The 24,295-nt window shown below is 37.8% G+C and overlaps 1 protein-coding gene across 5 annotated transcripts; it reads left to right on the top strand.

Moving 5' to 3' along the window:
* Positions 1 to 1,296: 1,296 nt before the first annotated feature.
* On the top strand, positions 1,297 to 24,288 carry LOC103256075 (Golgi apparatus membrane protein TVP23 homolog B). 5 transcript variants are annotated; one of them, XM_021710409.1, is made up of 7 exons: positions 1,309 to 1,452; positions 6,951 to 7,033; positions 9,240 to 9,384; positions 14,659 to 14,748; positions 15,780 to 15,911; positions 20,689 to 20,817; positions 23,150 to 24,288. In XM_021710409.1, exons 1-7 carry the CDS (start codon positions 1,441 to 1,443, stop codon positions 23,174 to 23,176), a joined length of 618 nt encoding a protein of 205 aa, XP_021566084.1. In that variant the 5' UTR covers positions 1,309 to 1,440; the 3' UTR covers positions 23,177 to 24,288. The 5 variants fall into 5 exon arrangements, with proteins under 5 accessions (XP_021566086.1, XP_021566084.1, XP_008052147.2 ...); XM_008053956.2 differs by having other exon boundaries at positions 20,689 to 20,821; XM_021710410.1 differs by having other exon boundaries at positions 1,333 to 1,452; positions 6,956 to 7,033.
* The last annotated feature ends 7 nt before the right edge of the window (positions 24,289 to 24,295 follow it).

Raw genomic sequence — 24,295 nt, 5'->3', positions numbered from 1 at the left:
ACCTTCATGAATATAATTGCTTGGCCAAGCTTTCTCTTCCCTAAGAAATGTGGAAGTTGCTGCGCATGGTGGCTCATGTCTGTAATCCCAGCACTTTGGGAGGCAGAGGTGAGTGGATTGCCTTAGCCCAGGGGTTCGAGACCAACCTGGGCAACTTGGCAAGACCGTGTCTCTACAATAAATCAAAAAAATTAGCTGGGCGTGGTGGTGTGCACCTGTGGTTTGTTACTTGGGAGGCTGAAGTGGAAGGATTGTCTGAGCTCAACAGGTTGAGGCAGTGGTGGCCATGAGAATGCCACTGCACTCCAGCCTGGGGAGAGAGTGAGACTCTGACTCAAAACAAAACAACAAAAAAAAGATTTCTCCTTTATTATCAGGAGATTAGTTTTAAAATAGCACTGGCAAACAGTCGCATCAAATTTGTGACTTTAATGGAGAGAAACCCTTCAATTAAGGAAATGTATGAACATGTATTATTTCACAAAACTTCCAACAGCAGTCTGACTAGGCTGTGCAGGTAGAATACTGTTATCTAAATTTCAAAGATGACCTAATTCCCTGAATTTCATGTCCTTTGTCCAGACAAAATTCACACTATAAGCAGCTGAACATAAATCAGTAACAATGTATCCTATTTACTAGATACACTGAAGGGTATCTAGTAAATGGGATACATACTGAAATCATTATCACCCTCACTTTACAATTGAGGAAAGGAGTACATAAAAGTTGGTTATATCATTGGTAATAGAGGACTCAGGAGCCCAAACTCCAGGGCACACAGCCTCAACTTCTATTCCTCACTGTTCCCTGACATCTAAGGTTATTTTCCTCCCATAATAATTCCCTCCATCCTTACAGTTCTCTTGCCTTGTTCTTCTTAATAACGTTTTACTCCTTCTCAAGAGCACATTTATTTTTTTAATTGCTTCTAAAATTTAAAGTACAAAATAATACTGCACAGGAATACAAGATTTTGTAAAATATTCAAAGAAAATTAAATTATGGAATCCTAAAGCTCCGTCTCTTGCACTCAGGGCATCGATGCTGGGTGGAATAACTTCAGAGCTTGCACCCTGTAGATAGCAAACATTTACCAGTAACAATCACGAATCTGTCCCTTGAGAGCAGACAGTGGCGCAAGGTTCCTTTCCCAGCCCGTATTTACTCCTTACTTGGGCCAAACAGGCCCCACCGAGTCCGCGCTCCCGGCGCCCCTCCCCGTATAGCCCCGCCCCCTTCGGTAGCCCCACCCCTGGGTCGCTCCGCCTCCGGGATTGCTCCTCCCTCAAGGCTCCTCAAAGCGGAAGTGGGGTCGGGCTAAGGCCTATCCATTGGCTCCTTCTGGCCCGTGGTGACGGGGTAGCGTCAGTTCCGGTGCCGATCCGACGGCTGCCGCGCTGACGTGGCTCCCGGAAGTGGGGCTGGCGCACGGCCGCCATGTTGCAGCAGGTGAGGGGCTGAGGGAGAAGAGGGAGGCGGTGCCTGGTGGGCCTCCCCTGCGGGGTCCGTTATCTAAATCGAGCGTCTCGGGGCTGTGTGTCCACGTACTCGCCCACCACTCGAACTCGAGGAGTAGCGGGGCGAGCGGGGGTGGAGGGCAGTGGACTGTTGTCCGAGGAGGGCGGCTGGGCGCTCCGAGGTCTTTGGTGGAGGCACGACCCAGGTGGCGCTGAGCAGGGACAGCTTGGACCTGTGAAGAAGCCCCTTGTTAACAATCCCTCGCTGGGCCGCGAAAACGCTTAGGGGTGGTCTCTAAGCCTTCAGTGCGTGGGCGGGGCTGAGGGACAGCGGCCTGCCGGCATCTCTTAGCTTCTTGCCAGCGGGACTCCTGAGGGGTGCCCTGCGATCTTACAGGAATAGGCGACACCGCCAGAACATTGCTGTCACCAAACCAACTTTGATGGTGATTGTCACGTTTGAGCCCTTAATTTCATACAGTCCACTGGTTTGCCACTGGAGATTAGTAAGATTAACAATCTCTTCCTTTTAGAAAAAATTAGTTTATAATCACTTCAGATTGTCTTAAATTTTTTTTTATTTCGGTTCACAATTTACTGAGGGATTACTATGGTCCAAGCACTGTTTAGACCCAGCGAGGAGGCCGTGAACAGCACAGAGTTTTCTTATTCTGAATTGTCAGGTTAGGGGTGTAGGTTCTAGGGGATGGGGTGGAATGGGGAGACAAGATGAGTTACATAACTAAACATATTTTTAGATAATAATAGCAATATAATTATAATAATAATAATAGTATCTGAGGATAGGACAACTAGTGATCTGAAAGGACCACTTATGAGAAGGTGACTTGAGTGGAGAAAAATGCAATGATGTTTAAATTGAGTTGTCTGAACCTGTACCCAGGCTGATTGAAGTTGAAGAAACACACAACCGTGCTGACTGTTCCCACTTTATACGTTTCTGACCATGAACCTCAAGTGAGTCATAAGTGACGCCAGGCAATCTCTCTACATTTCTATCGTCACCTCACTCTCCTGCCTTCCTGGATAATTATTAAAACTTCTCTCAGACCTTCAACATTTCTTTCCTTATTCTCTCTCCGCTAATAATATTGCTTGTTTCACTGAGAAATGGATGCCATCAAAAGAGTTTTCACACTACTTGCGTCTTTACCCATAATCTCTTATATTTTGTTACATTTGGACTATCTTGTGCTCCTTTTTTTTTTTTTTTTTTTTTTTTGGCCATTTCTTCTACTTGTGCTCTGGTTTCCATCTCCTCTTGCCTATGGAAGGCATTGTTCCAGCAATTCTTATTCTTGTGTTGTCAGTGTTTTTTTTTAAGAATTTGCTCATATCACATATAACCATTCTTTAATTTTTTCCGCTCTTAAAAAAAACTTGATGGCATGTGCCATTCCGGCTGTCATCCTTTGTTTCTTGAGACCCTGTATACTTGTCTCTAATTCTTCGATTGTCTCTTGTATCTATTTTAGCTAGCCTTTCTTCCTCTCCCCTGATGTACTGGAACTGTTCTTACTGAGGTCACTGATGACCTGTTAAAAATACAGTTGTCACGTTTTGGTTTTCATCTTGTGAGCAACATTTGACATAGTTGATCAGATCCTCCTCCTGGAAGCACTTAGCTTGGTTTCCAGCATCACTCCCCTTCCTAGCTCATCTCCTACTCCTTGGTATTTCTTCACGCCCTACTGCCTATTCTTTTTCTTCTTTCTAACCTCTAAATATTGGAGTGTCAAGAGTCTGTCTTTGGCATCTTTAACCTTTTAGCTTTTTAGGAAAAAAACTTTGGAAATTTCCTTGACTTCTTATCTTTTACTCCCCTTGCCCCCTGCCCCTCCATCAGCAAATCCTGTCAGCTCTACCTTTAAATGTTTGTGAAGTCTACTTTTCACCACCTCCACTGCATCTACTCTGGACCTTTATTTCTTGCCCCCACAGTCAAAATAGTCTCATAACTAGTCTCCTAGCTTTGTGCCTTTGTCTCAAGGAGATTGAGATTTTTACTAACAGTAGCCAGAATTTTTTTTTTAACGGGTGAGTCTGAACATACCAGTCTTATACTCAGAATACTCTAATGGTTTCCCCTCTGAAATTTTTTGAAGTTTGCATACTATCGTCTTAACCTTAAAATGTCTAAAGTCAAACTCCTGATTTTGCCCTGAAATCTGTTGGGCTGGCTGGGCTCGGTGGCTCAGCCTGTAATCCCAGCGCTTTGGGAGGCCGAGGTGAGTGGATTACTTGAACCCGCGGGTTCGAGACCTGCCTGGGCAACTTGATGAGACCTCATCTCAACAATAAATCAAAAAGTTAGCTGGGCGTGGTAGCGCGCGCCTGTAGTTCCAGCTACTTGGAAGGCTGAGGCGGAAGGATCGTCAGAGCCCAGCAGGTTGAGGCTGCAGTGACCGGGGGCAGCCACTGCCCTCCAGTCTGGGCGACAGAGTGAGACTCCAACTCAAAAAAAAAAAAAAAAGAAAGAAATCTGTTGGGCCCATAGTTTTCCCTATCTTAGTACATGCATACAAGAGTGTAGAACCATTGTCGTTTTTTTTCCTCTTGACTGAACCACTTGTAACAGTACTTAGTAGGCACTTAATAGGCACTTAATATTTACTGAATAAATGAGAAGTCAATCTTTCTAAGAGCACGGTGAAAGAAGAGTATTCTAGGTAGTATGAACCATAAATATAAAAGGATCTGATAAGGCACACATTTGATGTGTTTAAGGAACTAAAAAGAAGGCCAACCTAGCAGGAGCTTAGGTACTATATAAGTTTCTTATTACTGCTATAACAAATTACTGTGAACTGAGTGACTTCAAACACATTCAAAGTTCTGATGGTCAGAAGTCCAAAATAAGTCTCAAGATTCTAAAAATCAAGGTGTGGGCAGGGTTTTGTTCCTTCTGGAGGCCCTAGGGAGAAATCTTATTTCCTTGTCTATTCCAATTTCTAGTATCTCTTGGTTCCTTCCTCCATCTTCAAAGCCATCAGTATAACAGATTCAAATGTCTCTCTCTGATCTTCATTTTTCTTGTTTCATCATCTTCTCTGACACTGACCCTCCTGTGTCTCTATTATAAGGACCATTGTGATTACATCATTGGGCCCACCAGGATGAAAGGCCCACCTTTCTTAATTACATCTGTGAAATTCTTTTTTGCCAGTAAATTTACTTAGTCACAGGTTCCAGGGATTACAACCTAGACATCTTTGGCAGGGGTGAGAGGAGGCATTATTCAGTTTACTATAATTAATGAAGGGAGAGTGACCTGAGATAAGCTTTTAGGGGTGGGCAGGGATCAGATCATGATAGGTCATGATAAGGAGCCTGTTTTTCAGTCAAAGTGATGTGGGTTTTAAGTAGGGAGATGATATGATCTGATGTGAAAAGGTCTCCTTGGCTGCTGCATGGAGGTTGTACTGTTGGGATCAAGATTAGAAGGCCTTTGCTTTTTATTCATGACATCATAATGTGGGTCTCATTCATGTGATGGTGATGATCATCTGGGAGCCTTAAAAAAAAAAAATCCAGATTCCTGGATCACACCTAGAGCAATTACATCTGAATCCCTAGGGGCAGAACCCAGATAATTGCTTTATTTATCGGTTTATCTATTTATCTGTTTATTTATTTATTTATTTACTCATTTATTTATTTATTTAAAACATTGCAGTTTTAACCACTGGAACCACTGGTCCCACTGGTCTCATAACTCTGAATCCATTTTACCTTTCTAGCCTTGGCTTCTGCTTTGCTTCCCTCTACCCCTCACCTACTGCTTGACCTTCTCCTATATAAACTTCTTGTATTCCTATATCTGGGTCTTGAAAATAGGCCTAGTCTTGGGACTACAGTGAGCAGGAGTCTTATGTGAACTGTCAAGGCCCAGCTGATAAACTCTCTTCCAGGAAACTTTTCCAGTTTCCTCTAGTAAAAATGATTCAATTCCTTTCCTGGCTCCCATTTGCACTTATATTTCTCTCAGCAGCAATTGCTGTCTACCATGTAGTATTGGTAATTTCTTTCTTTGCTTATTTACTCATCCTCTCAATAAATACCATACTGCTTGACTGAATGCTCTGCTAGATACTGGGACTTATTGTAGTGCAAAGACAGTCCTTGTCCTTTAGTAGCTTAGTTTGTGTGGCTGTAGAAGGGGGTAGACTTGTAATAAGAATACCCTAAGATACAGCAACCTCTTTCAGGTCCCTTCCCACTGTGGGAGCTTTTCTGTCTTAATAAATCCTATTAAAAAAAAAAAAGACAATTGTTCAAATGGGGATTTGTCCAAGTACTGTGGGAATGTGAGAGATTCAGATAAAATATCTCATCTATTTCAGTATTTGAGCTGAAACTTGAAGGATGATTTGGTATTTGCCTGGTGGTGAGCTAGGTCGGGAATGGAAAAGGGAAAAGATGGGAGAAAGAACCTGGTGTTCTCAGAGACCATGTAGTAACTGTTTCTGCAGTGTCTGGTGGAGGGAGTGTCAGAGGCAAGTAGCGGGGATCAGATCATGTGATCTCCTATGTTGTATGTGAAAGAGTTAAATTTCTGTACATACAGGGGTGCTATTGAAAAATTTGAGTGGAAGAGTGACATGGTATGATTTCTGTGTTGGGATGACTGCTCTGGGCAATGCAGAGGAGAGGCTGGAGTAGAGAGGAGGTGAGGTTGTAGAAATAAAGGCATGGAGGCTGGTGAGTGGCAGTAGGAGAGACAAAGGAGCAGATCCTAGTGGTTGAGGCTGAGGGGGACTTGCAGTGAGTTGAGATGTGAACCACTCTTAGAAGCCTAAGGTTATGAAAGGAAGGAATGCTTTGGGAAAGTGGAAGATTGAAGGGGAGATTTCAGGATCAGGGTTTAAAAACTTTTGCCCAATAAATGGCCAGTGAAGCAATTTGCATGCTGATTAGAAGGATTCAATAGAAATACTTGAAGGTATGAGAAAGTATAAATGAAGGGGAAATGATGAAACAAAGCCCCTGAAGAGGCATGAAAAGAAGGGATTCCTAGCACAAATAATTGGGATAGGCTTGGGTAAGAAGAAATAGTTGTGAGAAGGGATAGTGGAAACAAGGATGCAGTCAGATGGTTTTGTTAAGGAGACAAAAACATCAGGTTTATCCCTGATAGTCTGAGCTTTCTCTGTGACTTGAGAGAGAGCAGCTGAGAATAGATATAAGTTTGCAGAAGCATCATCTGCACCCCAGTGTTTCTCGGAGGGCTTAGCAGCCTGGGGGTAGGGATAGAGACAGCTGGATACTTGGATTAACCTTTGGGATTCTTGCCAGATGATTGGGGTGGGGATTGAGGATTTGTATGTGCCTTTTTTTTAGCTTTTTAATTCCTGATGTTGTGACCGTGTTAGATTTATCTTTGCTTAGATGAATATTCAGTTTTGCATGTAGTGGGCCTGTAAGTACTGAATTTCATTTTGCTTCATGAATATTTGATTTTCCTACTAGGACAGTAATGATGACACTGAAGATGTTTCACTGTTTGATGCAGAAGAGGAGACAACTAATAGACAAAAAAAACCCAAAATCAGGTAGGAGGGTAAATTATACAAGTTATGTTAGTATCTTTTGCTGTTCTGTCCATAGATTGGTGCCAACCAATGGCAATCCAGGCAGAATGCTTGTGATGTGCTTGTGAATATTGTATATTGTTAGTTTGATATGTAATTTGAGACATAGATGACATTTCAGATTTTCTTGGAAATAATTGGCATGTGGAATTTTACTTGGTACTGAGTTTTTAAATCAACAAATCTAATTATTCGAACACTCGTGTTGGTATTGTTTTCCAAGAATACCATTTCTTTATGTGATTTTTATTGATATATGAGGCCTGACAATTAAGTTCGTGAACTCATCCTAGACAAAGTGCTATAAACCTCTTTGCTGAATATCACCGTGGTCACCTTCGAAGTACTCCTCTTGGAAAGCTATGCATCGACACCAGCACCTAGTCCACCTGTCAGAGCAGTTTTGGAACTCTTTTTCTTGAATGGTCATCAGAGCTGTTGTCATGAGGCTGTCGGTGTTTGAATTAGAGCAACAAAGTTTCTTGTTAAACTTGGCAAGACTGGAAGTGAAATCAGAAACATGTTAGTCCAAGTTTAGGGAGATATGCCATGAAGAAAATGGCAGCAAACAAATGGATTAAATGTTTTCCTGAAGGGAGAGAAAGGTCACTGATGAAAAGAGGTCAAGATAGCCAGTAATAAGCAGAACTGACAAAAACACTGCAAAAATTTGTTGAATTGTGCTTCAAAATTGTTGGTTGACTGTGAGAAGCATAGCAAACCAAATAAACATTGATAGAGAAATAGTTAGGGAAATCTTAACTGAAAATTTTGTCATGAGAAAGGTGTATGCAGAAATGGTCCTGAGGGAGCTCTTGCATCATGACAGTGTACCAGTTCACATAGTACTGTCTGTGAGGAAGTTTTTAGCTAGTAAACTGTATTGGAGCACGCTCCCTACTTACCTGATCTGACCCCTAATGACTTTTTTCTTTACTCAAAGATAAAGGAAATATTGAAAGGAAGACATTTTGGTAATAGTCAAGACATCAAGGGTAATATGACGACAGCTCTGATGGCCATTCTAGAAAAAGAGCTCCAAAATTGCTGTGATGGGTGGACTAGGTGCTGGCATCAGTGCATAGCTTCCCAAGGGGAGTTCTTCGAAGGTGACCATAGTGATATTCAGCAAAGAGGTATGTAGCACTTTTTCTAGGACAAGTTTGTGAACTTAACTGTCACACCCTGTATTACATTTTGATTTATTTGGCAAATTTCAGAATTATATCTTTTGTATAAATAGCATGAAACTATCAAGCCAAAAATTTTTCTGTCTAAATTTAGTTCTAAGGAAATTAACTTGATGAAAGCAAATTCTGCCTGAACCTTGAAAGTATTGTGCTAAGTGAAAGATGCCAGTCACAAAAGACCACATATTGTATTATTTCATTTATATGAAATGTCCAGAATAGGCGCATCTATAGAGAGAAAAATAGATTAGTGGTTGCTAGGGCAAAGGGGCTTGGAGGTAAATAGGGAGTGATTGCCATTGGGTGCAGAGTTTCTTTTTGGGGTAATGAGAAGTTGTAACATTGATTGTGGTAATGATTGTATAACTCTGTGAATGTACCAAAAACCATTGGATTGTTTACTTCAGGTGAATTGTATGGTGCGTGATTTGTATCTCAATAAAGTTATTAAAAATCAAGAGCCCAGCAGGTTGAGGCTGCGGTGACCGGGAGCAGCCACTGTACTCCAGTCTGGGTGACAGAGTGAGACTCCAGCTCAAAAAAAAAAAAAAAAAAAAAAAAAAAAAATCAAGAACCAAACAAACTCGATTGATGGTAACTTTGTTAATTCCTGAAGTAATTTCTGAGGGCATAGGAAATTTTTTTGGCATGATTTGAAAATAGGATTCAAATCCTAAATATATAGTTTCCTTGTTTCTCTAAGCTAGGTAAAATTTCTCATTATATCTTTTGTGAAATTTTATATTCAATAAGGTATTAACGTCATGTTTACATGGTGTAGTTTCTGTGACTACAGGACCTAGTCAAATAGTAGAACTTGAGAAAAAAGAGAGGCCGAAGGTTTGCTTCCTTCTCATGTTATCTCTTTTGTTTTGACAAAACTTGGTTATACTGTTGTTAAAACATTTTTCATCTACATCTGCTAGTACCTGTGGCAAAATGTAATTGAATTTCTTTTATTTTATTTTGGTTTTCAGACACCCAGTGGCATCATTTTTCCATTTATTCTTTCGAGTCAGTGCACTTGTAGTCTATCTTCTCTGTGAATTGCTCAGCAGCAGCTTTATTGCCTGTATGGTGACAATTATCTTGTTGCTGTCATGTGACTTTTGGGCTGTGAAGGTAGGTTTTATTGTTTTTATTTTAAAATTGTATTTAATGAGAGATTGAATGGTGTATAAACAGTATGAAATAAGAGACTTAGTGTTTTGGATTGGTATTTTTTTTTTTGTTAATTCAGGCCTCATCTGCCTTAAGTTGGTAGATATATCACATCCCATGTAGTGTAACTAGCAACCATACACCCTACATATTGCTTCTAATCCATACCACTGATTTTACTTCAGGATCACCTTCAAGTGTAAGTACCTATAGAAGCCTTTGCAAAAATGTATTAGCAGTGTATCTTAACCAGGGGACAAGTTTGTTCCCCATGGGACTTTTGTCAATGTCCAAAGACATTTTTGGTTGTCACAACTGGGGGCTGGGGCTGTGAGATTGACATCCAGTGGGTAGAGGCCATGTATCCTGCTAAACATTTTAAGATGCACAGGACAGCCCCCCGCAACAAAGTATTAGCCCCAAATGTCAGTTGTGTCAGGGTTGAGAAATCCTGCTGTAGAGAATAGAAAGGAGTGCAAGAAATGGTTTCAAACTCATAGGCAATAATGGGTAAAGGGATAGGTGGATAAATAGATGAATATATGATAAATTAACTATAATAAAATAGTAAATGTAGACTCTAGGTGGCAGATATTTGGGTATTCATTGTAAAATTTAACTTTTCTGTGTGTTTAAATATATTCATAGTAAAATGATGGGCGATGAGGGGAAAAACCAAAGGCTAATTTTGGAATTTCAGATATGTATGCTGAGTAAAAACCCAGTAAGATATTACAAGTCTATTCATATCCACCAACCCAGCCATTTTTAGATCTTTTAATTGTTACTGATATCAGAAGTAGTTAGCTTGGTGATGGTGTTTCTGTAGACCACATAATACTGAGAAGGAAGATTTCAAAGGTCTGTTGTCTTTTGTCCTCTCTTCTTTGGCTGATATTTCTTTGTTTTTCTTTTGTTGCTTTATATTGTAAAATGTTTACTGTATTTTAATCATAGTTTTGTTTTGACGAGCGCTTCTTTTTGTTGTTTTTGTTGTTAATACAACTTATATTCTGCCAAATAGAACATGCCTTCAGTCTGTTCTTCCTGGTAATCTCCAAACTCTTATAATTAAATGTTTCTGGGCTTAGGGCTTTAAAAAATGTGACCAAAATAGTATATTTTCTAATAATTCTTTTTTTGGCAAGCACTTAAAAAAGTCACCTTTTTTATCCTTGGCAAGAATACTTATAGATATCCAAACTATTGAGATATGAAGCAAAATTAAGTTAAGAATAACAAAATTATTGAATGGATTTGAGAAGGGTAGGCAGGGTTCTGATTTTTGATATTGTATTTTGATACATCTAGCTAAAACAGATGTATCAAAATTACTGAAAAGCTCAATGCAATTGTCAAAATAAATCTCATTATTTGAAAAACGCAATCTTTGTCTAATTTCTAGTAAATATTAATGAAGACCAAGAAGCGGTAGAGAAGGGAGGATAGTTTAAAAAGTATGTTTAAATGTTATTCCTTACATGGGGTTTTCTGTTTTATTTTTACTCTGATAAATAAAATAAAAAGGTTAAATAATGGTTTTAAAAATTTAATAGCAGCTATTAGTAAAATTTAAAACAAATTGTATATTTTCTACAACTGGAGAAGATAGGAGCAACTAAAACAGTTCATATAGCAAATGCAGGAAAACAAAGCAAGGATCAGGGATGCTTAAATATCACAAAGCCTATGTACAAGGAGATGGAAGTAATAACAAATTCATTGTAACAGTATATGTAACTTGATTAAACTCAATTTTTTTTTGAGTTGTAGTCTCAATTTTTCACCCAGGCTGGAGTGCAGTGGTACACTCACAGCTACCCCAGCATCAACCTGCTGGGTTCCAGTGATCCTTCCCCCTCAGCCTTCCAAGTAGCTGGAAACACAGGTGTGTGCTACCACACCCAGCTAATTTTTAAAAATTTTTATTGTAGTGACTAGGTCTTGCCAAGTTGCCCAGGCTGTCTTGAACTTGTGGGCTCAGGCTATCCTCTTGCTTCGGCCTCCCAAAGTGCTGGGCTTACAGACTGAGCCACCGAGCCTAATCTAAACTCAATTTTTAATGATAAGAATTCTAAGATTGAGATCTAATTAAGGTAGTGACATTAGAAAAAATAAATGAAGGCAAAGATATTATTAGATGAAATAGGAATCAGAAAAAGAAAACAGAAGGCCATATTATGAATCACAGTGAAGATCATTCATAGAATAAAATTATGTCAACCTATGTATAGTGAAAAACATTAGAAATACTAGAAGATGGAAGAAGTGCTATAATAGGAGTTCAACAAACCACTATCTTTGACGAATCACAGTACCAAAAAATAAATACGGTCTAAAGAATCTGAGGGAAATATTTTAAAAGATCAATTTAATAGCAGTATTTGGAACTCTGTATGTACAGAGATAATACCTTTTTGTTCAGTGGTTGTGGCACATTTATGAAAATAGATTAACTATTACTATGAAGAAAATGCAAGTAAATTGCCCAAAGCGCCTACATTTTCTAGGCCAATGAAACAAAGCTAGAAATTAATAAAAAGTGGTTGTCAAAATTGGAATTCTTTTTAAAAAGCCAGTTGGCTAAATATCTTTGTTTAGGAAGGAAACAAAAACTGTAAATACAGATTATTTATACCTTAATGACAATGATCATCTGTAATCAAATTTTCAGAATGTGTCTAAAACTGAATTCATAAGGAAAACAATAGACTGAAGACTTTTATTATTAGACAGGAAAGAGTGAAATAATGGACTACTCAGGTTCAGAAGTTTTAAAAACAAAAGCTGTAAGCCAGAGAAAAATTAGGAAAATAAACTAATAAAGATGAAAACAGAAAGTAAAGAATTCGAAAATAGAAACTTGAAAGAGTTTGAAAATATTCTAAGAACGTTCTTTGAAAATGCCAGTAAAATAGACCTCTGACTGTTCTCAGTTTCCTTTGCCAGCTTTTCTCTTATTTAGCTTTTAAATGTTAGCATTTCTATAATAGGAATTTTAGTTTCAGAGGCTCTTCCTTTTCTTTTCCTGTATTCCTTTCCAAGTACTGCCATCTGTGCTTCTGGTTTTGATTGTTGATTTGTAAGTTGTGTTGTCTTTCAGATTTCTGTTTCCATCTAGGTTTGTCCTCATAGTTCCAGACCTCTCTATCTGTCTTCTTGACATTTTTACATGGCCATCCTGAAGGCACTTCAAATTCAACATGTGTAAAATACTATTTGTCTTTCTTTAGGTCTAATTGCTCCTCCGACCATCAGTATTCCTTTTTACAAGGCCTGGCATCACTATTTTTAAAAAACTTTTTTAAACTTGAGCAAACCAGAAATGTGTGAGTCGCCTCTGTCCTACCTCATATCCAGTTAATCACCAAGTTCCATAAATCCATAGATTTTGCTTTCTTCTTTAGGGCTTCTGTGCCTGTTGCTCTTTCTGGAATGCTCTTCTTGCTCCCCTATTACCTTAAATACAGGGATTCCTAACTTTTTTTGTGTGCCACGGTCTCCTTTCACAGTCTCTTGAAGCTATGAATAATGCTGTTAAATACATAAAAGAAAATATGTAAGGTTACAAAGGAAGTCACTTATATTGAAATATAATTTAAAAGTATTAAGGTAAATTTCTGATTTAGTTGTGTGTACAGTAGTTTCCCCCCATATTTGAGGTTTCACTTTACATTTTTCTGGTTATCCACAGAAAAGTGAAAATATTTTGATAGCAAGAGAGAGAGACCATATCTACATAATTTTACTGTTGCATGTCATAATTGTTCTACTTTATTATTAGCTATTATTCATTTTTTGCTGTGCCTAATTCACAAATTAAACTTGATCATAAGTATGCATGTATGGGGGAAAATAGCATATATAGGGTTCAGTACTCTTCATGGTTTCAGACAGTCACTGGAGGTCTTGGAATGTATCTCCCACAGATAAGTGGGGAGGAGCTACTGTACTTCTTAAGATACAGTAGCAGGTCTAATAGCTACTTTCAAAGCAGTAATTATTATAAACAATATTTTGAGATAACTGCAAGTATAGTACAAAATGATAAATATTTGTGGTTTTTATTGTGACAGAGTCATGGGCACTTGTTAATTTTACCTACAGTCAGATTTGTTGTATGCATTTGTAATTTAAATTTAAAGATTAGCTATATTTCAGCCAGAGGTTAGTGAAAATAGAGATAATATTTTTCCACCATCTAATTTCACAGAACTCTGAATCTATTTGTGGACATCCTTAATTAAATATCCCCTGTATTATTGATTCCTATTTATCCTTTAAATTTCATGCCAGATGTTCCTCAGAAAGTCATTCTCAGATACCTAGACTAGATCAAATTTCCCTGTTATATTCTTCAGGCATCCCACACTTTTCCCTCATAGAACTTATTGGGACATTTATGCTTTGGTTGTCTGCCTTTCTTCCCCACACTTGGAGTTCCATCAGGACAAGGATGATACTGTTACTATTCAGGATGAAAAACACTACCCCAAATCAGATGGCATGTCAGTACTAAACCAGATGGCCTTGGAAAACTTAATACATTTTTTTCTGTCTAGTTCAGACCATAAACAAGGCATATACAGAACAGAATTTTCTGAGAAAGGGCATTGGATTATAGTTTAAACAGTATATTAAGCTGTCTACTAGGGATTGCTGATAGAATATTTCTTTGTTGCCTTGATGGGTATCTCCATGAACGCATCAGTGTCCATTTTATTACTAGCATGTAATAGGTACTCAGTAAGTATTTTTTTAATAAATAAATATTAGAAAAGCCATCTAAGTAATTTGTTACATTAGTAAGTAGGAAAGTAGCTTGGTACATTTAAGGGACTGAAGGCCAGTGTCTGTAACCATTTTTAGGACTATATAGTTGTAAAATATATGTAGCTGTAGTCAGAATATAAGGTAGGTCACAGTAGCCAAAGATCAAAGGGCTTAGGAAAAAAATAGGGAATTGGAGAAAGGACAAATGTGCTTGTGAGGAAAAAAGAGGAGGTAATGTTTTTGAATGGACTTGTTGCTTACTCTGTCACTTCTAGTCCTGCTGTTGCCATTTTTACTTAATCTTTTAGGCAGACCAGATACATAGTGGTATTTGTTAACTGAATATTATAGAAGTAAAGCTAAAGATTTTTGTTTGTGAAATGTTCCACTAGGATATGAGCTTATGGTAGATCTTTAATGGTTTCAAAATGTGTGCTTATATTTTATATTAATTTTCACTAGAATGTCACAGGTAGACTAATGGTTGGCCTGCGTTGGTGGAATCACATTGATGAAGATGGAAAGAGCCATTGGGTGTTTGAATCCAGGAAGGTAAACTGCCTTTTTTAAAAAGTGGTGTCATGAAGCAAATTATATATAGATTGCATTTGAGTATTTAAGTATAAAGTAGTCAAGATTAAAAGCACTACCCTAAATTTCTCGGCATGTAGTACTAAATCAAATAGCCTTCTAAAACTTAATATCACTTTTCTGTCTAGTTCAGACCAGAAACAAGGCATATACAAAACAGAATTTTCTGAGAGAGGGCATTGAGTTACAGTTTATACAGTATGCAAAACTGCCTGTTGGGTTGCTAGATAACAGATCTCTTTGTTGCTGGATATCTCCATGGATCTCTATGTCCAGTAGATTACTGATTCCAACATCTTTTTCTGTCTTTGCTTCCAAGGTCTTCATTCATTTCTGGACAGGAAAAGGGTGGAGAAGGATTGCAACTGGGTAGAAAATCTGAATTGATCCGAACAATCTATTCTTTAAGCTTCAGGAGACCTGGGAGCCCTTGTCTGTTTTGTATTAGACTGCTACCCTATAGTGAATATTTAGTTTTCCTGTGGACAAAATTCTTGGAGACAGTACCAAGGACCTTGACAAGTAATACTTCTCAGAAAGTGACATTGTGCTCAGTGAGCCTATATTCTATATTGTAAGATCTGCCTTGGAAACATCACCCTTGTGAATTCCTGGATGTTGTGAAATTACTCTCCAGGATGACTGGAACCTTGATTCTTATGCAGAAAGGTATCATTCAGAGCTTCCTTATGAATAAATAGTATAGGTACAAGAAAAATGGAATAAAAGCCTATCAGAGACCACTCTTTACTGTCTTGGGTCATGGTAAACTGTCCATACTGCTATGAAAATGTAAAATTCTTTAGTTAAATTATACTAAAGTCAGTTCCTAAAATCACAAGACTGATAGAGTTGTGGTTTTGGGGGATCTAATGTATGACTTGGTTGTCTGTATTAATATTTAAATTTTAGGTTAATGTGTTTTTTATTAAAAATGTTACACTTTTTACTAATCTCACAGTAGTGTTAATTGAATTTATGCTCTTTTATAGGCATCCTCTCAAGAGAATAAAAACATTTCAGAGGCTGAAGCAAGAATCTTTTGGTTGGGACTTATTGCCTGCCCAGTGCTGTGGGTGATATTTGCCTTTAGTGCCCTTTTCTCCTTCAGAGTAAAGTGGTTGGTGAGTATCAACATAGAACTTTTGAGTATTCCATAGAGGTGTTTAAGGTAATCATAATAAGCAACAGTCTATGTCCTTAACTGTGGTGACCTATTTTGAATAGGTGGCTTCATCATGTATTTCCCAAGTTCTGTTTCCCAGCTCTACTTTTCTCTAAGTATTAGACAGCAGATCCTGTGAAAGACTCCATTTCACCAATTTTTTAGGATAGTGCCTATAATAGGGTGGGCTTTTCTGGAAATAGTGACTGGTAACCTGTTTTCTGTTACCTGTTGCTGCATAACAAATTGCTCCAAAACCCAGTGGCATAGAACAACAACAGTCATTATCTCATAGTTTCTATGGGTCAGGATCTTACGAAAGGCTCTGCTGGGAGACTCTGGCTTGCGGTCTTGAGTAGTTGTAGTTAAACAGTGGTTGGGAGCCGTGAGGCATCTCTTTATGAGGTCCTATGGCCTCTTCACATGTCTCTGTGTGATTTAATTTGGGCTTCTTTGCAGTATGGTGGCCTCATGGCAGTGGGACTGCTTATATGGTGGCTCAGTCCTCAACTTGGGGTGTTCTAGTTCACAAGGTGAGTTGCTTTTTACAACCTAGTCTAAGATATTACAGCATCACTTTTGCTTTTTCCCATCACTCAAGGGAATGGGAGTTAGGCTCTACCGCTTGTTGAGGGAATAAGAAGTTTCTAGAAAAGCACCTGGAATAGGACATAATGTTTCTGCCATCTTTGGAAAGTACAATCTGTCACTTGTCCCAAACTGTGAGTTTTTTTTTTATAGTGGATTTTATTCCACTTAACATGTATTGATATCAGATATATATTTGACCACAAATTATGTCCCCTCAAGTTCTAGTGCTTCCTTGTTTCTATTTTGCTATATAGGTTCTCTTTTTCTTTGTGTGTGCACATACATTCATACTTTCCTTTGGATTTGGGAGCTTTATTGTCTATTTTTAGTTCTTCTTGGAGTTATCATTATTACTTTATATGTTTATATCATAACACTCTTTCATGAATTAGGAAGTTTATTCAATGTTTATGGATTTCCTGTTCTGAAAGATGAGAAAGTTAACACTCATGCTTTTTCCCACTTCTTCCTGCTCCTCCTGCTGGATTTTTGTTCATTATAGTCTTATTTTAGTTCTTTTAGTGGTTGTCTTTGTAACATTGATTAATCTACTTAAGCCTGTTAGTGACTTAATAGACTCTGTTTAAAAAGGAAAGAAAATAAACACTCATTCCTGTGAGTTTGTTCCAATAATATATTTGTGTGGTTCAATTTTATAGCAGTTACCTTTTGAAAAGATTTCTTACTGGTTGTTCAGTCTTGATCTGTTTTTTAAATACATTGATTCAGTGCCTATCACCTGTCTTATTGCAACTTCTCCTTTTGCCTCTTGGTTGGCTACATTTCATCATTGGGTGATATTTTTGAAAAGAATGTGTTAGTGTCATTTTCTTTTGACTCTTTCATGTTTAAGAATATAAGCCTATTGGTTATTCTTGAATGATGACTTGGTAGAATTGATATTATTGGGTCACAGTTTCTTTTTGGAAGATATTACTTCATCATTTTCTTATATTGAATATTTTGGAGAAATCTGAGACCAGGCTTACTTAAGTTCTGTGTAGCTAAGTGAATCATTTTACTCCCTAAAATTTTTTTTATTCTTGTAATTTTAAAATATTATAACCAGTATGTATCTATTTATTTTTCGATATCAACTCTTCCGGAACCTGTGTGTCCTTCTGACATGCAGACTCCAGTTTTGCTTGAAATTGGGAAAATTATTTTTCTGTTACATCTTTATTTTTTTAATGCTCTATTTTTGATCTCTCTAGTTCTGAGATACCAGTTTTGTCTATCTGAGGTACCAGTCTATGCTGGATCATTTTAATCTGTTCTCATCTGCTATTTTCTCATTGCTTTAATAGTTTATCTTTTCCTCTTTAGTTATTCATTCAGCAGGTATTTTTAAGAGTTCACCCTATGTCACAGCTATTCTGGGCATTGGAGGTTCAGGGGAGGAGATACAAGTAGGGGCTAGGTAAACAAGTTAATTTCTGCAATAGAGCTTATGTTCTAGTGGACAGTAGACAGATAATATAAAAATAATAGAGAACTGGTTATAATGTTAGATAGATAATGATACAGGGTAATGGGGCAGAAAGTGTAGAGGAGAGAAAGGTAGTCACTTTAGATTAGGTGGCCAGTGAAGGGGTCCTTCTGTATTTCCTTAGCTCTGTCAGCTCCATTTTCATCTCCTTTATCTTCATGCGTTTTGAATTTTTGAAGTGTTCAGTAAACACTTCTATAGAGTGAAGTATTCCCAGGAATGCTTTTATTTTGATGGATTATATTTCTTTAAGTAGATTCTTCATCTGTCTTCTGCATATTGTGTTCCTTTCTTCTTGGTTTCTTTGCTATAGTTTTGCATAGATGTGTTTCCTTTTTTCCTTGTCCTTTTTGCTCATGCTTACAATGGCAGCTCTGTCCATACCTTCTCTTTCTGCTGTCTTAGTGTGGGTGAATTCTCCTTGCCCACCTTTCCATGTTCTTTGAGGCATGTGACTGCTGCTCTGAGCTAGAGTTTGAGTGCTGTCTTTGGTGACCTGAAGACATAGGTGTGAGGAGGAGAACTTGGTTGGGCTCTGACCGCCTTGGTTGCTTGCTTGGTTGCTTGCTAGTGGAGTTCTTGCACTCTATTGTGGTTACCCCTTCCTGCTTTAGATCGTTTGTTATCCAGGAGAGTCACCTCAGTCTTTTTCTAGCAGTGTTCCACATTCCTAAAGTGAAACAGGGAAAGGTTTTGTGAAAGTGGTTTGGTCCTGTGTTAAGATCACAGAATGGGAAGGGGGCTCTCCATGAGCCTCCTACCCCCTTGCTTCTCCTAAGATGGCCAGCTCTCATGATTGTTGGTCTTTCTGTGCTTCCTTGCCTACCTTCTTCCCACCTGGGAGGCACCACTACAGCCAGCTGCAGGGATTTTCATGCCTTTTTTGGGTCATTGTTGGTTTGGAGGAGTTTCTGCTCTCATGTGTTTTTTCTGCCATTTTTTTTTCCTTAGGGCTATCTATGTCCTCTGGCCTTCTGCTTCTTTTTGTTGTTGGGGGTGGTAATTATTAGTGAAACTTTTCTTAGAGCTTCTTTGAAGAGTTAGCTGTGTAGAGCTGTCCCAAGCTGACTTTCTCTCTGGCCACCAGTCCTTTCTTATGTTTATTGGTACTTGTTTTTTTGCCTTTAAAAAAACCTATTTGCTATTTGTATCTTAAGGGGAGTAAGATCTCTGACTTCACTACACATCTTAAGCCAGAAGTCTGTTTGTTTTAACTTATAAATACATTTTAAAATTTGTTGCCATTGTGTAAATTGATGTCTCAACAGGAGCCATGCTCAGTCTGTGAATCTAGGTGCCCCCTGGCATATTGGTACATACATACCCAGGAGCACTTCAATTTGAGAGGCATGGAAAGTTAAAGGAGATTTATTTAAATAAAAATACAGTTTTATGTGTATTTAGGTAACTGTCTTTTATAATACTAACATGTTTGTTTCCATGAAACACTTTTAGAACAGAAAGTACTTGTGCCACTTTTAGTAGGAATTTGAGCATGTTCCTTAATTAAACATTTAAATAATCCTCTGTCTTGCTTAAAATTAGCTATATAGCTTGGTAAGGGATAAGGAGAGTATGTCTGAATTGGAAAAATACATTTCATTAGCTGCTTTGCTTATCACAGATATAAAAGAGGAGAAGGGTTGATGAGATGTTTATTCTAGAACAGGGATTGGCCAAATCTGGACCAGCACCCACTTCTGTAAATTTTCATTGGAACACAGCCTTGCCCATTTATTACTTACTTAGATATTGTCTATGGCTGCTCTGGGGCTAGTCTAGCAAAGTTGAGTAGTTGCCACAGAGACCACATGGCCATAAAGTCTGAAATAGTCATTATGTGGCCCTTTACAGAAAAACTTTATTGATCTCTGTTTGAAAATGCAATTTTACTGATTTCTGTTTTAGAATAAAACTTTATTGATCTCTGTTTCAGAGTAGCTTTGACTTCCTCACATGTTCTAATTAGTTTTTCTTCCATAATATTTAAAGAGTGGGCTTGAATGTTTTATTCTCAATTATCTGTGATCCTAGTGAGATCACCTATAGCATTCCTGATGTGGCCACAAGGAATAAACAGCTCTGCAAAGTACAGTTCCTCCTTGAGCTGTCTGTCTCCTTTCTTGCAGAAGGAAAACATCTGTTGATTTCTGCTTTAAGTCACTGAGTTCCCTTTCCCAGGAGCCAGTTGCCACACATACATTAATATAGAGGAAAGATTCTCCTTTGCTTGCTCTTGGTTTATTGGACTTGCTCTACCTCTTGACCACTCTTTTGCAGTTTTTAAAGGAATAACATTTGAAACTTTCCTGAGTCTCAGTTACTTTTCCTTATGACTTTACTTGCAGACCCATGGGAACTATGAGAGAGAGAGGTTTTCCCTTCATTGCATCCTCAGAGGCTAGCATAGTACCTGGCATATATAGCATTTGTGTTCAGTAAATATTTGTGAATAACTTAGTGCCTTGTGCAGAGCATATATCAGTTAGGTCTGTTCTGACAAGCTAAGGAGTCTTTTTGGCATAACTCTGGCTTTGCGGAGCTTCCTATTTTTTTTTCCTTCTTTTTCTCATGATAGCTTGCCTTGTCTCACGGCACAGAGAAAGGTCAATTTTAGGCCAGTAATCACTGTTTATTATTTTTTCCCCTAATCCAGGCAGTAGTTATCATGGGTGTGGTGCTACAAGGTGCCAACCTATATGGTTACATCAGGTGTAAAGTGGGCAGCAGAAAGAATTTAACCAGCATGGCTACCTCATATCTCGGAAAGCAGTTTTTGAAACAAGTAAGTATTTTCTGGTTGTGATTAGTGATTGATGCAATGATTTCTAACTCTTGTAGAGTTTAATTTTTATGAAATGCTTCTTAACAAAAGTTTTTTTAAGGCATGTACTTATTTAAATATGAAGTAATGATAAAGATGTTTTAATTGCTCTTTGAAAACTTTTAGGATATTCTAGAAATGTATTGTCAGTGCTTGAAAATTATTTCAAAACCCAGAGAAATAAACTATCATTGATCAAATAATAACTTATTTTAAAGAAATTGCTATAAGTTTAGTTGCTTTTCATTAATTACATTGACTTTAAATGAATGTTCTTGAATGTACATTGTATGGTTTTAGGGTTTATAGCAAGAACAGGTTGAAACATAATACAACCTTATCATTAAAGATTGTTTAAAAGCACTCATGATTTATTCCTTAGAACTTAGAGGTTTTTATTACAATTTTCCAATATCAGGGTTTTCAGTGCGATACATAGTAGTCATAGGTAAATAGTTATTGGTTAAATCTCTTGGGAAAGTTGACTAGGTCTTTATATGAGCAATGCCTCGTGTTTGTTTAATGTAGCAGGTTGGGCAAGTAATGTTATATAGCAGTGGTCCCTGACTTTTTTGGCACAAGGGGTGGGTTTTGTGGAAGATAGTTTTTCCGTGAACTGGGAAACGTTTTTCCATGGGCAGGGGATGGTTTCAGGATGATTCAAGTGCATTTCATTTATTGTGTACTTTATTTCTATTATTTTTACGTTGTAATATGTAATGAAATAATCATACAACTCACCATATTGCAGAATCAGTGGGAGTCCTGATCTTGTTTTTCCGCAGCTAGATGGTCCCATTTGGAGGTAATGGGAGACAGTGAGCATCACTGCCTCAGCTCTACCTCAGATCATCAGGCATTAGATTCTCATAAGGAGCGTGCAACCTAGATCCCTTGCATGCACAGTTCACAATAGGTTTCATGCTCCTATGAGAATCTAATGCCACTGTTGATCTGATAGGAGGCAGGGCCCAGGTGATAATGCAAGTGATGGGGAACAGTTTTAAACTTTAAATACAGATGAAGTCACTTGCTCACCATCTGCTCACCTCCTGCTGTGTGGCCTGGTTCCTGACAGGCCCATGGACTGCTACTGGTCTGTGGCCTGAGAGTTGTAGACCCTTTATATAGGACAGGGGTTCTCAAACTTGAACATGCATCAGAATCACCTGGAAGGCACAAGATTGCTGAGCTCCACTCCCAGACTTCTTATTCAGTAAATCTGGTGGGTAGAGTTTCGTGATTTGCATTTTTAACAAGTTTCTGGGTAGTGATAATGGTGTTAGTCCAAGGATTACACTTTATGATTTTATTTTTTGAGTTGGGATATCATGCAGATGCGTAGGCCGGAGTGCAGTGGCATGATCACGGCTCACCACTGCCTTGACTTCCTGAGCTCAGGCAGTCCTTCCACCTCAGCTGCTGGGGTAGCTGGGATTAGAGGTGTGTGCCTCCATTTCTGGCTAATTTTTGTGGGGTGTTTTTTTTTTTTACTGTTTTTTTGGTACTGTTTTACTGTTTTTTTTTTTTTACTGTTTTTACGAGGTCTTGCTATGTTGTTCAGGCTGGTCTTGAACTCCTGGCCTCAAGCAGTTCTCCCACCTCAGACTCTCAAAGTTTTGGGATTACAGGTGTGAACCACCATGCCCAGAGATTACATTTTAGCTAACTAAGGCCCTGGCAGATTAAGTGATTTAATCAAGAATGTGCAAATAAGTGTCAAAGCTAGGGTTTGAACCCAGGTCTCTATACTAAAAATTTAGTGTACTTTCTATTGTACTGTACAGTTTCTGTCATAGAAGATATGAGGCAGAGAAAATGAATATTCTTGTAGGGATATGCTTCTCATCCTGAAGGATTTTTGCATAGCCCCAAGATATCTTTGCTGTGGTCACCTTAGGGTAATTTTTATACATGTACTTATCAAGTTTTTTTCCCTTAGGATTTTTAGTGTTTTTAAAGGTGGGGAGGAACATTGAATACAGGTGAAATAAAACCTTGAGCCTGGTATACATGGTTAGGAGGTTAGTGTCTTACATGGTACCTGGCAATGCTGTATTCAAGTGGGGCAAGATGGGCATTTGTGTGGATGGTGGTATCCATGGATTTACTTCTCCAGTGTGTCTACTTTTTAACCTTGATTGGGCCATTTAACCTTGACTGGACCATAAGGTAATATAAGTAGCTGGTTCTGCCTAGAAATATGAAATGTTTTCCTAGGCCTCGTGCTTTGAAGTCCATGGTGTGTAAAATGAAATAACTTTGAATATTAAGGAGCTTCTTTCTCTTGCAGAACACTGGAGATGATCAGACTTCTTGAATAGAGAGAGAAAGCTTATATGTTCTGTTACACTGGGGAACAACTGAAGAGATTCTTGATTCTGAACCATTAAGAGCACAGCTTATGTTGCAATGAGGAGTACTGGGTTTGTTTTTTCTACTTAAGAATTATATTTAAAAAAAGAAAAGTAATTTTCGTATTAAAATTTTATTTTCTTTCCAGTAGTTGGGGCTAGAAAGTATGTTGTCACTAGAAACATTGTCAAAATTTGTTTTGTGGTGTACATAAGTTGCACATAGTTATATATCAGTATGTCTCAAATTAAGTGTTTGTGTTCATTTACATATGTAACAGAAATGTTTGCATTTTGATCCATAGAACATAGAATTACGTTCTTAGTCTATTTCAAAGCATGTGTTTATGTATTATTTCTGTAGATTATTTTCAGAAATAAGCTTTGCTTTCATGATAAGAGTACTTTGGCATATGTATAAGTTAGAAATAATTGCTAATTTTTAATATGTACTTCATGGTGAAATTTAGAGATGTGCAAGCAAGTAAAAACCAAATTCGGGTCAGTGGTGTTAACTAGTTTCTAAAATTTTTGTTTATTTTTATTTGTTAGAAGTCATTTACTTAAGGCTCATTAATAGAAGTAGAATCTTCAGAGTTTATGTTTAAGGGATATCCAGAGATTGCTGCTGTTCTTACAAAAGATAGCCACATTTCACTTTGGAACTTCCTGGAATCTCTTGGTCCTTGGACTAATAAAATTTTTTCTTGTATCACTAAAAAAGCATTATTCTTATGTCATAATGAGAATTACATTTAAATACTTGGCATAATAATTGCCTGAAAGACAGTTTATGAATCTATTTTTTTTCTTTTTGCTATAATGGGAATATTATAAATCATGAATTTGTAGTATTTCTTAAAGCAGTATATTTAACTGTAAACTAATCTACAAACTATCGTAGTCTGTAAATTCAATTGTTGGTACTGTAAACTTTGGAGTCTTAATCAGATTATGTTGTAAATGTATTTGTACATTGTTAAATATTTTTAAGTTGTTTAATTGAATGTCTTTATTGGAATGATAGCTTTGAAGGTGCAAAACTTTATATTTGTATAAAACTCTACTGTTTACCAAGCATTTGG

Source organism: Carlito syrichta, unplaced genomic scaffold (assembly GCF_000164805.1).
Source record: "Carlito syrichta isolate Samal-C Ts95f unplaced genomic scaffold, Tarsius_syrichta-2.0.1 Scaffold288909, whole genome shotgun sequence".
NCBI classification, from domain to species: Eukaryota; Metazoa; Chordata; class Mammalia; order Primates; family Tarsiidae; genus Carlito; species Carlito syrichta.
The sequence above is the reverse complement of the archived record's forward strand: the minus strand, read 5'-3'. Positions and strand labels throughout refer to the sequence as shown.

What these genes read in the sequence shown, in the direction of transcription:
- LOC103256075 (XM_021710409.1), top strand. An exon ending in GTGACTTTTGGGCTGTGAAG is followed by an intron (nt 9,385 to 14,658) that starts GTAGGTTTTATT and finishes AATTTTCACTAG; the next exon opens with AATGTCACAGGTAGACTAAT. An exon ending in CCTTCAGAGTAAAGTGGTTG is followed by an intron (nt 15,912 to 20,688) that starts GTGAGTATCAAC and finishes CCCCTAATCCAG; the next exon opens with GCAGTAGTTATCATGGGTGT.